General features: G+C 35.1%; 2 protein-coding genes across 2 annotated transcripts in view; both read right to left on the bottom strand.

Annotated features, from left to right (window-relative positions):
• Positions 1-14,672, bottom strand: part of LOC127503165 (gastrula zinc finger protein XlCGF8.2DB-like) — a 56,544-nt gene that overhangs the window by 33,306 nt on the left and 8,566 nt on the right. The gene's annotated exons all lie outside the window — the stretch shown is intronic.
• LOC127503130 (gastrula zinc finger protein XlCGF26.1-like) lies at positions 4,973-12,661 on the bottom strand. Its single transcript, XM_051876574.1, has 2 exons — positions 12,271-12,661; positions 4,973-7,048 (listed from the first exon to the last, which is right to left on the bottom strand). Exons 1-2 carry the CDS (start codon positions 12,380-12,382, stop codon positions 5,823-5,825), a joined length of 1,338 nt encoding a protein of 445 aa, XP_051732534.1. The 5' UTR covers positions 12,383-12,661; the 3' UTR covers positions 4,973-5,822.

Genomic DNA, 14,672 nt, shown 5'->3' with positions numbered 1-14,672 from the left:
ATTTATTTTATTTAATAAAAAACTATGGGCTCTGCCTGCCATCCATTCAAGACACAGCTAACAAAGACTGTACCACTAATTGTTTGATACAAGAACTCAAGAACTCAAGGGTTGCATTTAATTCAGAAATAACTCTATTCTTTTTGTCCAAACCATCCAATGTTAGAGCTCTGGAGTGCTGAAAAGTGTGGGGCTTAAAAATAAGTGTAATTTCAAACTCATTTATAGAGTTATTTTTATTAAAAATATGTGTTGATAATGACTAATCACTTCAGTGCCCTCCAAAGGCACCATTTTAGGTGTATAAAGGGATGGATTGTGTGTGTGTGTGTGTGTGTGAGAGAGAGAGAGAGAGAGAGAGAGAGAGAGAGAGAGAGAGTGGTGGTCACTCATCCAATACTACAATGATAAATAAATTATTTAATTTATTTAATAATTTAATGAATAATGCCTATTTTTCTACTCTTTAAACCAATAAATTAAAATGTTTAAGGTACAATACCCCCCCATGACCACACCATACCCGTGTGTGTGAGAGATAGTCTATTTTTCACTCTTGATGGTTTAGAATTTAACCCTTTCATTGCTGTGTGCTTTTGCCTGCATTAAATGACAGGAAATCTCTAAGGCCTTCTGTTTTTCCATCAATTTGAATAACAAAATAAAGGCATAGAACCAGTTCATTTGCAGTGCACTGACAATATAGTTTTATATATTTAGTTTAATAATTAGGTTAATAATAATATAAAAAGACATTAAATGTGACATTAAAAAGTATGCAAGTCACTCGTATTTCTAAAGGAACACTGTCCAACAGCGACACCCACATGTAAAGTTACAGTGGGATGCGTCTCCTCGTCTCTCGTACCTCCCTTCCCCTCATAGAAAACCAATAGGCCCCCTAAAGCGTGCGTTGGGTTTTGTAGGGGGTAACTGAGAATGAATGGGGGAAGGTCAGGTGAGAGGAGGCAATGCCTCCATCGCGCTATGATTGGATGAAATTGGTTATGATTGGATATAATTGGTTTGTGCGATAAATCCCGCCTCGTTTATGTGCATTGCGTGCGTCAGTAAGTAAACAGCTCAGCTCCTTAGATATCACCCCTTTATGTCACTTGAAAAGACCTGAAAACATGATGACTGCGGGGGATTTAGTGCAATCAGCTTGGTGAAATAAAGATACATCTTTGTGTCTGTGACAGACAGTGTTTACCGAGCATGACTGATGATCCGAAATAGCCTAAGTTGACTATTAAAAAGAACAGCTGAACATCAATACACAAATAAAATATATTGTTTAAATTGTTACTGCCTTTAGTTATTATTTTGTAATAAATGTAAAGATGCTTAAACACTAACTTGATGAGATGGACTTGTTAATGTAAAAATACAAAATAGAATTGTATTTGGTTTCGTTTTTTCTTTTTTGATGTAAAGTAATGTTCATTTAACGAGGAAAATATGACAACGTTAAGAGTAATGCACATGAATTTACATTTGATTTATAAATAAATAAATAAAAATGTAAGGACTTTGCCTCCTCATTTCAGAACACCACTGCACATCACTGAAAGTCACACCTAGGGTGGCTTGAGGGTGAGTAAAGCTTGGGGTAATTTTCATTTGAAAATGAACTAATCCTTTAAGAGTCTGTACAACTGCAGCTGAGGAGGACTTTTATTCTGCTGCATGGAAATGAGGAAGAACTGATGACGGCAGGGTTTGATCTTCGGCTGACCAATCAGAGGAAAGGGGCGTTTCATTCCCTCCCTCATGTAGAGATTGAATATTCATGCTGTTTTCTACCCCTGAACGAAAAACGAAAAATTGAGCTTAATTTTTTTTTTTTTTTTTTTTGTTAAAAAATGAAAAAGGAGCCATTTTTTGTACTTTCAATATTAACTCTTTCACACACAGTTTTTCAAGGCGACCATTATTTAGAACGTATCACTTTATTGTTTCCATGGTGATGCATTATTGCTTGTCACGTGACACACCTAAGCCACAATAGTGCTGTATGATGATCTGCTTTTTATTTCATTTTTCCTTTTTTTATTTAAAATATTCACAAATTTGTTAACTATACACTGATTCTTGAGAAGTGGGACAAAACAGGGTGCAATATTGAAAAAAATAAAACCTTATATTCAGACAAATTAAACTACATTTATGTATCTTACATGTACTAAGCTACTGAGCTATGCTTCGATACAACCTCCCAACTTTTCTCTTTGTTATGAAAATGTGCTTTTTACTTTGCCATCACTTGTCAACAGCATCAGACACCAAAAACACAAATTAATTTTCACTCACATTATGCAAGATGAAGTATAGTAAACACTAATTTTTACCAAGGCTGACAAAGGCCACAAAAAAAAAAAAAAAAACCTTTCAATATGTGTATATATATTGATTGAATCAATCAATTACTGTATTAAAACAAACACAACAAACAGTTTGTTAACAAAACAAAAATAACGTCTTGATTCAACAATATCTGTAGAACCTGGAAACGCTGAATGTAAACAGCGTAGTAGAATGACACAGAAGAGAAGATATTGTTGAATAAAGTCGTTATTTTTGTTTTTGCGCACAATTCTTGTCGCTTCATAACATTGAACCACTGCAGTCATGTTGACTTTTTTAACGATGTCTTTAGTACCTTTCTGGGCCTTGACAGTGTTGATTATATTGCTGTCTATGGACGATTCATATACCTCTCGGATTTCATCAAAAATATTTTAATTTGTGTCCCAAATATGAACGAAGGTCTTACGGGTGTGGAACAACATGAGGGTGAGTAATTAATGACAGAATTTTCATTTTTGGGTGAACTAACCTTTAAGCCTTGTGTTTCCTCAGCCTTATGTTCCCTCAACCCTAACTCTGCAAGAAGAGATGACTATCAATCCACAAAAGCAATATATGCTGTCAGGTCACATATTTAGTATTTATAAATTATTAGAAAAACTAAACACTATTTTATATTTAATATAATTAAAAATGAAACCCACAAAAATATGACTTCTTGTTGAATATCAACTCCGTCATTGGCCTGTCACCACCATCAGAAAATCTTATGGTGGTGACATTTGACGGTGTTTCGCAAAACAAATGGAGTTCATGTAATAGCCATTTTGTTTTCTCCGCTGATGCTAGATGCTAATAGAACCTGCTTCAAGAGAATAAAATGATATAAAAATTTCAAATAATTTCCTCAGAAATTGGAAGAGGGTGTTGACATATCAAGGTTGTGACACAGAAAATATTAACATTAGGATTTAAAATATTCTTAAACTATAAAACTTACAGAGGTGGAATGTGGCAAGGGGTCCCTTCAGAGCGACAGCTGCCCCTGATATTCCCTGATTTTATTACATTTTAATGAATGTCTGACAGCATTGACAAGTGAGGACACAACTTTGAATTCTTATGAAACACACATTTGTCACTGAAAAACAACCTTGCTCTGACATGACATATTATTAAGTGTTGCTTTTGATAAAATAAGCTTTTTCATCATAAAAAAAATGTATCCATTTTATTGCGTATGAATTGTTGAACCCTTCTCTGTGGACACACTGTTTTAGATGTATTGAGAAGACAATAAGTGTCATAGATTTGATATAATAATGATACAATTAAATCATTTATCCCTCATAACATTTACAATTAAAAACAGCAGTTACAATTGCTGGACGTGTTTTGTTCCATAAAGAAATACCTGATATTCCGACTGTCAAATATGTGGATGTGTTCTGCTGTTTAAACAGTGTGTATTTTACAAACTCTAAATGTATTGTTTTGTTAGTACTTATGTGTATTTAAATGTCTGAAACCTAAAATAAACATTATGTGGTTGAAAACACTGCATATTTGTGATATATGAAAAGCGGCTAATCACTTGGTGCACTGAACGTTCTAATCACACGGGTGTGATCATAGACATAATAATGGGTATGATCGTACGCTCCAGGGACCATCCAAGACTGATCACACCGGCGTGATCGTACGTGTCAAAGGGTTAAATCAAAAAACAACTGAACGAATGATACACTAATCATTTATTATTCTAATTGTATATTTACACATATATATGTATATATATGTATGTACATACACACTCTTTACTGACATGTAGTTTTATGTTTCTTCCTTTGTGTGTTTACTGCTATTATAATTTATCAGACATTTTTTTTATTGGAAAAATTAAAACATTTTATTGTTCATAGTCGAACAGTGTCTCATCTTTACTTAAGTAATCATTCTGGGTCTGGGTCAAACATTATCATTATTATAAATAATAATTATTATAATATATACATATCTCTTTTGTATAGCTCATTTTAAGCAACCTTACATTCATATAGGTAATAAATAAATATAAAACATGTATCCTATACAATGAAAAAAAAGAGACTGTTTAATAAAATAAGGCATAAAAGCAAATTAAATGTATACATATAGGTGTTCATACATTAAGAAACGAATGCATATAGTTTATGCAGTTTCCAGTGAAATATCAGTATCAGATCACAAACAAATCTGGGTGAAAGTAATTTCTCATTCACAATCAACATTGTTTGTAGACTGTTGGGTGTTTTTAACCTTGTCTGAAGTGGGACTCGAATCATCTGTGAAATATATATAAAAAAAGAAATTGTCTATAAAATATGAATATCAAAAATCACACAGAAGTGTGAAAGGTGGGTTTAAATTCTCCCTTTCCTTTCATCCTTCCTTTTCTTTCTAATTTTTCCTTCTCCCCTTCCTCAAACAGACTATTATTCCCTAGTGTCCTATATGTATGTACATGTATTTATTGTTTCCTTAGTTACTTTTGGTGCAATAAACAATTTGAATTTTGAATTGTTCTAACTTTACAAAAAAAATTTTTTAAATCAAAAAGAGTATACACAAATATTTCACGCCCACTATTTCTGTTTCATGAATACTACAAACACACACAAGATGATTTTGCTCTTTTTATTTTTGTTAGTTTCATTATGTACAGTTTGCGTACTACATATTTGTGGCCTTGGTTATAAAACAACTAAATAATGCAATTAATGTACCCTAGTCAACCATAAACTCATAATTTGGGCTTGACTGTAATCCAACAATATGAATACTGGTATGCCCAAAATAACCTTATTTTATTAGTAATATGTTGTGAGTGGCACACAAGTGGAGCTTTTGGGCCGTGAGTGACTGAGCAGACAGCGCACACACAGAGCGGAACATTTTGAGCCGAGAGCGCAGGCGTTGAGCAGTCAACATTGAGCAGTCGCTTCGAAGTTGTGCATCTTCCAAAGCAGAGGCGCTAGCATAGTTACAAAACACGCTGCGCGAGAGTGAAACCTGATCGCTAAGCATAAAGTGGTGGGGCAGCATATTTTCGGACGATAATTTTCAGCGGCCGAAATTTCGATGCATTCCTAGTAATTACTTGAGATTTGAGAGCTACAGCAGTGAAGAAAATTTACAGCACAAAACGACTTGCATTTCAGCCATACGTCTTAACACTGGACTACCTTCATGGTGCTTTTTTTGGTTCTTGTTTGGAGCTCGACAGCCCCAGATCCCATTATAACAAAGAGCACTCTGGACGTTCAGCAAAGTCTTATGTTTGGAAGCAAGTTCCCAGTTTTTCAGAAACCTACTATTAAAGCTTCCAACACCATTCGTTCCATGCATGACCTTACAACAAATATGTTAAAGTATGTAATTGTTAAGGATATTAATGCAGATATAGTACTGCTTCTCCCCAAAATATAATCAAAAAGCATCCCTGCAAACATTGTGACATTTCACAACAACTCTTACTTCGCCAACTTTGGACAATGCTTTTTCTTATGAGTCAGCAGAGTACTTAATCGACCGAAACACTTCTCACATGAAGGGCACTTGTACGGCTTCTCTCCAGTGTGCACTCGCTCATGGGCTTTCAGGGAATCAGAAACCGTGAAACACATTCCGCAACGTGCACACTTGTAAGGTTTCTCACCAGTATGAATTCTTTGGTGCCTTTTTAAGTATATGACTCTTGTAAAGGCTTTCCCACAGTCAAAGCACACATGAGGTTTCTCACCAGTATGGATTTTCTGGTGCTCTTTAAAATTGTGGAGCCACAGAAAACCTCTGCCACACTCAGAACACACAAAGGGCCTTACGGTTTCATGAGTTTTCTCGTGCTTCTGGAGATGTCGAGCCTCAATGAAACTCTTTCCACACTGAGAACAGTGGTATAATTTCTCTCCTGAATGCTTTTTCATATGACCTACTAGGTTTCCGTGATAAATGAAACTCTTCCCGCATTGAGGGCATATGAAAGGTCTCTCTCCAGTGTGAAGTCTTATATGAATCTTCAGGTTTCCTTTATGTGTGAAATGCCTTCCACACTGACGGCAAGTGAAAGGCTTCAGTCCAGTGTGAATTTTCATGTGATGTAGAAGGCTTCCTTTATGTGTGAAACTCTTTCCACACTGGTCACATGCAAAAGGCTTCTCTCCAGTGTGAATTCTCATGTGATCAGTAAGATTATCTTTATGTATGTAACTCTTCCCACACAGATGGCATACGTGCGGCCTCAAGCCAGTGTGAACTCTTAAGTGATTCTTAAGGCTTTGTTTATGAATGAAACTCTTCCCACACTGATCACATGGGAAAGGTTTCTCCACAGTGTGAAGTCTAAAGTGCTCCATCAGGTGTTCCTTACAAGCAAAACTCTTCTGACACTGATGGCAGGTGAAGGGTAAATTGCAAACTGGTTGAGCACCAGTTCGCACTACGTTTGATGTAGTCTCTGAGCAACTTCCTCCAGAGTGAGTTCTAAAGTGATCCATCAGGTGCTCTTTAGACTCAAAACTCCTTTTACATTCAAGGCAGGTGAAGAAAAATCCACTTCTATTAGCTCTTTTGTATGAGAAACTTCTCCCAGACCTTGAGCAACTTAAAACTTTCTGTCCAGTTAGGACACTCTGAGGTTCCTCATACTGATGTTTCTCATCCACATTCAGTTCTTCACTTTCCTCTTTCACTTCCAGACCTAAAGTAAACAATAATAATAAAAAAAAGTTAAAAATCACAAACTGATGATTGTCAAGGTAATGGAAATAAAATTGGCCCCAATTTAAAGGAATATTACATGTTAAGCTCAATCAGCAGAATTTGAAGTGCAAAAATAATTTCCACCTGTCCCTGCCTTATAGGTGGAAATTATATCTGGGCTACAGTGAGGCACATACAATGGAAGTGAACAGGCAAATTCATAAACATTAAAATGCTTGCTTTTTTTTGTAGTATAAGCATGAAATGTAAATCATGGGAAAAATGCTTACTAACTGTTTTCTGTGTAGTTATATCCTATTTTACAACTTCAAGAGCTCAAATAATACAGGATAATTAATTTAGGTCCTGTCAATATATCTGGAACGGGCCTAATATGTTAATATATAAGGTAAGCCCCTGATAGGTATCAGGGGCTTTTCCTCCGAGGAGACAAGGGAGGGAGCGCCTCCTCAAAAGATAGAATGAGAAAACAATCCATATTACAAAAATAAAACACAAATATCACAAAATGTGACATTTAAAAGTGTATCATTCTTTTTTAAAGTACGTGAGAGGAGGCAATAGGTGTGTTCGACATCGGCTGCGATTGGATGTACAGTGGGTATAGAAAAGAATCACTTCTCTTTAAAATCATCACATATTGTTGCTTTGCAGCCTGAAATGAAGATGGACAGTTTTTGTTTTATCCAGCTGTATTTACTCTTTACAACTTAAAACATCCAAGTAAAAGATATAACACCAACATTCAGGAAAAAAATTAAAATTAAAATCCAGAATCACTGAGTTGGAAAAAGGATCACCCTCCCCTCTTAAAAATGACTTGTAAACTCAATCAGGTGTAGCTAAAGGGTTAGTTCACCCAAAAATTTAAATAATGTAATTTATTACTCACCCTCATGTCACCTGTCAGACTTTTGTTCATCTTCGGAACATAAATTAAGATATTTTTGATGAAATCCGATGGCTCAGTGAGGCCTCTATTGCCAGCAAAGTCACTGTCACCTCTCAAGATCCAAAAAGCTACTAAAGACATATGTAAAACAGTTCATGTGAGTACAGTGGTTCTACCTGAATATTATAAAGCGACGAGAATACTTTTGTGCACCAAAAAAAAACAAAATAACGACTTTTCAACAATATCTATTGATGGCTGATTTCAAAACACTGCTGAAACCATGTGACTTCGTTGCTCCGAACCACTTTTTCGAAACAAAGATTCGTAAAGCTTTGAAACTTCATGAAGTGGTGTTTTGAAATCGCCCATGACTAGATATTGTTGAAAAGTCTTTATGTTGTTTTTTTGGCGCGCAAAAAGTATTCTTGTCACTTTATAACATTAAGGTAGAACCACTGTACTCACATGAACTGTTTTAAATATGTTTTTAGTACCTTTCTGGATCTTGAGAAGTTTGGTGACATTGCTGGCAATAGAGGCCTCACTGAGCCATCGGATTTCATCAACAATATCTTAATTTGTGTTCCGAAGATGAAAGAAGGTCTTATGGGTGTAAAACGACATGAGGGTGAGTAATAAATGACATTATTTTCATTTTTGGGTCTATTATTAAGCAGTGGAATGTATTTGGTACAACACAGACCCTCCCTGGATCAGGACATTGCTCCAAACTGGATGAAAGAGCCAGGAGGAAACTGGTCAGAGAGGTCAGAAGAGACTAAAATTGAATATTTTGGCCTCAACACCAAACGATATGTCTGGTGGAAATCCAATACAGCTCACCATCCAAATAACACCATTCCTACAGTAAAGCAAGGAGGTGGTAATATCCTGTTTCTCTGCAGCAGGGACTGGAGCACTTGGATGAGGAAATGAGGAAAATCTGCTGCCCTCTGCCAGAAAGTTGTCAATGGTAAGAGGGTTTACCTTCCAACATGACAATGACCCAAAGCACACAGCAAAACTGACCACACAGTGGTTGAAGGAGAAAAAGTTGAAACCCCACTGAAAATCTGTGGAATGGCTTGAAGACTGCAGTCCACAAACAGTCACTATCAAATTTAACTGAACTTGAGCAGTTCTGCAAAGAAGAGTGGGCAAATATTGCAAAGTCTAGATGTGCAAAGTTAGTAGAGACATATCCCAACAGACTAAAGACTGTAATTAAAGCAAAAGGCGGTTGAACAAAATACTGACACAAGGGGGTGATCCTTTTTCCAACTCAGTGATTGTTTTTTAATGTTTTAAAAAAAAAATTCTGACATGTTGGTGTTTATATCTTTCACTTGGATGTTATAAATTGCACTGTGAATACAGCTGGATAAAACAAAAACTGTGTCCATCTTCATTTCAGGCTGCAAAGCAACAAAATGTGATGATTTTAAGGCAATCTATTTACACTAAGTGTAAAAAGCAATTAGATGCTATTCACACTAAGTGAAAATAGCATATTTTCTTAGCAATAGATGCTATTTACACTAAGTGCAAATAGCTGTAGATGCTATTTACACTAAGTGAAAATAGCGATAGATTATATTTACACCATGTAAAAGTAGGCTATCAGTTCTTTTCAATAAGAGTAAATAGTAATGAGATGTTATCTATAGCCTACTTTATATTGGCAGATACCATTTGCACCTCAGTATTTTTGTACATTAACAGGGTGCAATAATATTAAAGTGTAAATGATGATATTAAAATTATTAAATGGATGCTGCCTTATTGGGAGAATAAAAACCCTCACTATACCTTTCCCAAACCCTACCAAATAAACACTTTTAATATTATTAAACACTCATTCGCAGTTTATTTACACTTTTAGAACATTATTTTTTTATTGAAAATAAATGGCTGCTGTGCCACTGAAGACGTTAAGTTCTACATGTCTGTTTTAAAACTTGAGTTGCCCAACCAGACATTGGGGGACAGAGCTAGTGTAAACAGCGTTTGCCAACAAGGGACGCTATTTGCACTTAGTGTAAATAGACTCTCTATTATTTTAAAGGGGGGGGGGGGGGGGGGGGGGGGGGTGATTCTTTCTATACCCACTGTAACCGATCCGCTTGCAGTTGGGGAGGAGCTGAAAATGGAGACACTAAGTCGGATACTTTCTGCTTCCTGTAGTGATGCTCATGCTGTGTTTGCATACTTTATCACAGCTGAAGTGAAATAAATGCAATATCTGACTAATTTAATACTTTATGTACTGCTTAATACAGCATCTGTTTGTACAAGAAAAAAAGTTCAACTTAAGTCTACACTATTTAAATACCAATGAAGTGGGGTCTATACTTTTTTTTTTATCAGTTTTATTTTGATAAACATGACACAATATAACATCACGACTACATGAAAAGAGCTTTTTACGGTTATAAAAATACAGATTTGTGAGCATTAGTGGAACTGAGGTGTTAGAATAAACACGAAACACGTGATCGTTGTCATGCAGTGAATCTGGCCAATCGTTAAACAGGTGTGTTGTTATCAGAGCTTGCGCAGCCACTCTTGAGAAGCTGCACCGACTGACTCAGATGACTGCTCTTGAATCACTCTTGTGGTACTTTGATGCCATGTGTCACAATAACATGGTGTCGGCTCTGCTTTAAGTCGGACAAAATTTCTAACCGGCATGCACTGCTTCAAGTCAGCCACCAATCGGTCTGCACAATGCTGCATGAAGTCAAACACACCTATTGCCTTCATCGTGCAATGATTGGTTATGGTATTGTAACCATTAAAATAACCATAATATAACAGTGCTATTGTGAATTCTCAAAGGCTGTGATTCAATTAAATAAATATGCCCTGCAGGTTTAATATATGAGCTTTAATTATTTACATGCATGTAGGTTACGTGTATCTCAGAGCGGCTCTGTTCACAGTAAATGCTGCTTCACATCAACTGTTATCATTTACATGCGTAAATGATATCATTTACTGCATGCAGTGAATTTGGATTGCTTATAAAGTTCATCTGGGAATGCAATGTGCACCATTTCATCAAATTTGTAAGGTAAATCATTCATAATCCTACACTAACACAGGAGAATACATCAATATTTTGCTAAATATGCAAACTGTTCATCAAAATTTCAAAATAAAAGTTTAAACTCGCTCTGAGTTTGCATATTTGTAAGTGTGGTGAAATTAAAGGTACATCTTTGTGTCTGTGACCATTGTTTACTGAGCTTGATGACTGATGAAAATAAGTTAACTATAAAAAAGACCAGCTGAACATCAGTTCACAAATAATTAAATTGTTACTGCCTTAAGTTATTATTTTGGAATAAATGTAAAAAAGCTTAAACTAATTTGAGATTTTTTACTTTTAATAAATAGAACATTAATTGCATAGTTAATGTAAAATACAGTACAAACAGAGAATTGTATTTCTGTTTTTTGATATAATGTTTATTTAACCAGGAACATGTGCCAACATTATGTGTAACTGGGACAGGAATTTACATTTGACTTTTATTAAAAAAAAAAGAAAAAAAAAGAAAGAATTTTTAAATCTTATTTCAGAACACCACTGATTTATAAAGGCGCGCAAAAAACCTTTTTAAGGTCATCAACATTATGCCATGCATTTTGTTAAACTGAATCAACATTTAACTGACTTGAGCTAAATAACAACACCATTTTCTTTTTAAAGCTGCTTTACAGCATAAAATTAATGTCTTTTATTTGATAAAGTTAGCATCGTTGTTCTCCTGTTTATTCATTTGTGTTGTATAAAGCACTACATGATAGTGACTTGATAAAGTTTAAAGGACAGATACAGTTCACCTCAGATACAGTACATGTCGTAAAAGTAGCCTACGTGCATTTGTTTTTCGGGTTTAGGCGTCGTGTTCATTAATCTTATTTTCTCAAAATGGTGCGCGTGGTGCTTTTTCTAGGCGCGTCGCCGCGAACTGCTGCTCTCGTGAGCGCGCAATAGTTAAAAAAAAAAAAACACAAAATTACATTTCAATTTGTTTTTCGCTAAATCCTATTGTATGCTTTCAAAACACTTGGACTATACGGCTCGAGTCGTACAGCTACTTAATCGATCGATTCTGTCATTCGTATATTATTGCCATATCAGACCTGGCACATTAGTTGCGTACATACTATAGTCATGTAACGTAGACCATGCATTTTCCCTCTACATGTAAATTTATGCTATCTGTAATTTCACAGCCACCAAACATGGCAGTGAAGCTTTGTTAACGAAAGGAGTAAATGATGAAGAATCAAACCTCTTTGTTCATCTGTTTGTTCAATTTTCACTCTCCATGGTTCTGGAATTGTAATTTCTTCACTCTCCTCTTTTATAAAGTCCATCTTTACAATAGCTTGTGACGAAGACATAATTTGATAAAGCTCGAGTTATTTGGGCCTGTTTATACGTGGGTCTTCGCGTTCAGAGTAACCGAAATACACGCAATATTTTTGGCCCGATTCGCATACTCCTACTAGGCAATAGATGCACACGTCCTTCTGAGAATATCCAAAGTTAGATGTTGTATAATTTTACTTAATATCAACTACTTTCCACTATAAAGCTGTTATTGAGAGACACACTGAAGATAACGTTAGTGGAACAAGATGGCAACGCGCTGTTTCTTCTTCTCGAGTTTCAGACGATTGACTTTGACTTTTGCTGCATTACCGCCGCCTACTGAACTGGAGTGTGACGTAATGAAGGCATGGCGTAACCGCCCTGTTTTTTATATAGTAAAGAAACAGAAATGAAAATGTAAAAACGTCTGCAGAAGAAAGAAAAAGCAGAAACAGAGGAGAATATTAAGGAGTGTCAACAGAAACGTTCACATGTAGGCTAACAAACAAGAGGAAAAAAAACACATCTAGGGTAAACATAAGATGATTTAGCCTAAGAAAATTAATGAAAATAAAATAACTTAATCTAAAAAAATAGGTAGGCTAATGATAAATATCAATAAATTAATAAATAAACAAACAAACAGAAACATTAATAAGCAGATGAAGGTAAACTAAGACATATCATTAGAATCATTATGAAATTCTTATGGTTTCAAGAATCTGTCACATTTTATTTATGTATTACTTCTTAAATAAAAAAAAGATTTGAGAAGAGAATCTACCTCAATTAAAAAATGTGAGAGAGTAGGAACTGAGTCTTATTTTTGAAAAATAAGAATTACATTAAATTATTGTAATAATAATAATGTTTTTATTTAATTGATGGACATTTTTTTCAAGACACCTAAATGCTTTAAAAATTAATGAATGGGGTATTACTGATGCAGTTTATTTTGTAGAATAAAATGAGAAAATATCTTGAGCTTGTGTTCACCACACACCTTATTTCAGACATTTGACAAAAAAAAAAAAAAAAAAAAAACATTCAAAAACCCATTGACTTCAGGATGATGAAAGCAGATGGTCAAAAATGCTAACTTGTTTCTGGGTTTTAGGACTCATTCCTGTGACACTCTAATACCTTTAGACTATAAATAACTTTGAATTAAATATGTAATTTTTAACTTTATATTATCTGATACAGGATCTCTCGTATATCCCTCTTGTTTTTATCCAATAGATTTCCAGTGCCATTGTTAAAATTATTTTGTATGTTAGCCTATAGTATATATCAACTTCGTAAATGCCTATAATCACAACGTGAGAGCATTTTAGAGAATGAGAGAATGAGCTTTAATGCCAGGTATGTTTACACATACTAGGAATTTGTTGTAGTGACAGAAGCTCCACAGTGCAACAGAGTGACAGTGACAAGTAGATTATGATAAAATATGTGGCTTATTTTGAGGTACTAATTTGACAATGCTGACTACAAGAATCTTCTAAAGTGGAAATATGTAAATTAGTGGTGGGAATGGATTTACATTTCACCCTCAGTGGGCTGCAAGGGGTGCTAGGAGGCAAATTAAACAAAAACTTGATTTGGACCAATATTAACAGTGAACATATACTAAATAGGCTACTTTTGAGTTATTAATAATTATTTTAATTTAGTAATAATATACATTGGCTGCATATGTTTAGGCCATTCACAAAAGTTAACATTATACACAACTACAGAATCTGCACCATTGAGTGGATGAAAGATCAAATCATTTTAATTCTCCTCATTTGACTAAGTGATAGTAGGGCTGAGCAAATTTGGGTGCAACCCTATACAGCCCGTTTTAACAGTAATCTCTTTAACAGTATACATGTGAATTGATCGTGGAACAATGCTCTTGATTGCCACAGTATGCTAATGCATATCTGGTGCAAGAGATTCATTGATATGCGTATTAAGGACTTTTGTGACAATTCAGGGACATGACGGTCATGCATAAAGAAGCAGAGTAGCACCTCTAATACACACCTGTGTCATATGCTTCACAATTCCCCATTAACCCCTGTGTTCATAATTCTGTCATGTTTTGTCTGAAATGGCAGCTTAAAAACCGAAGAGAATTTCCATGATTTCTACAGAGATGTAAGAGGATTTCTTATATACAATTTTAGAACTATGGCTAAACATGCATTGAGTGAGTAGATTATGGTAATGTACTTCTCCTCTCCATCACTATCCATTTGCCTAAATGTTTCATGGTCCTTGTGTTTTTTCTTTCAGTTGGTTTTGTTGTTTGCGTTCCATTTTTTTCCT

Source organism: Ctenopharyngodon idella, chromosome 2 (genome assembly GCF_019924925.1).
Source record: "Ctenopharyngodon idella isolate HZGC_01 chromosome 2, HZGC01, whole genome shotgun sequence".
NCBI classification, from domain to species: domain Eukaryota; kingdom Metazoa; phylum Chordata; class Actinopteri; order Cypriniformes; family Xenocyprididae; genus Ctenopharyngodon; species Ctenopharyngodon idella.
The sequence above is the reverse complement of the archived record's forward strand: the minus strand, read 5'-3'. Positions and strand labels throughout refer to the sequence as shown.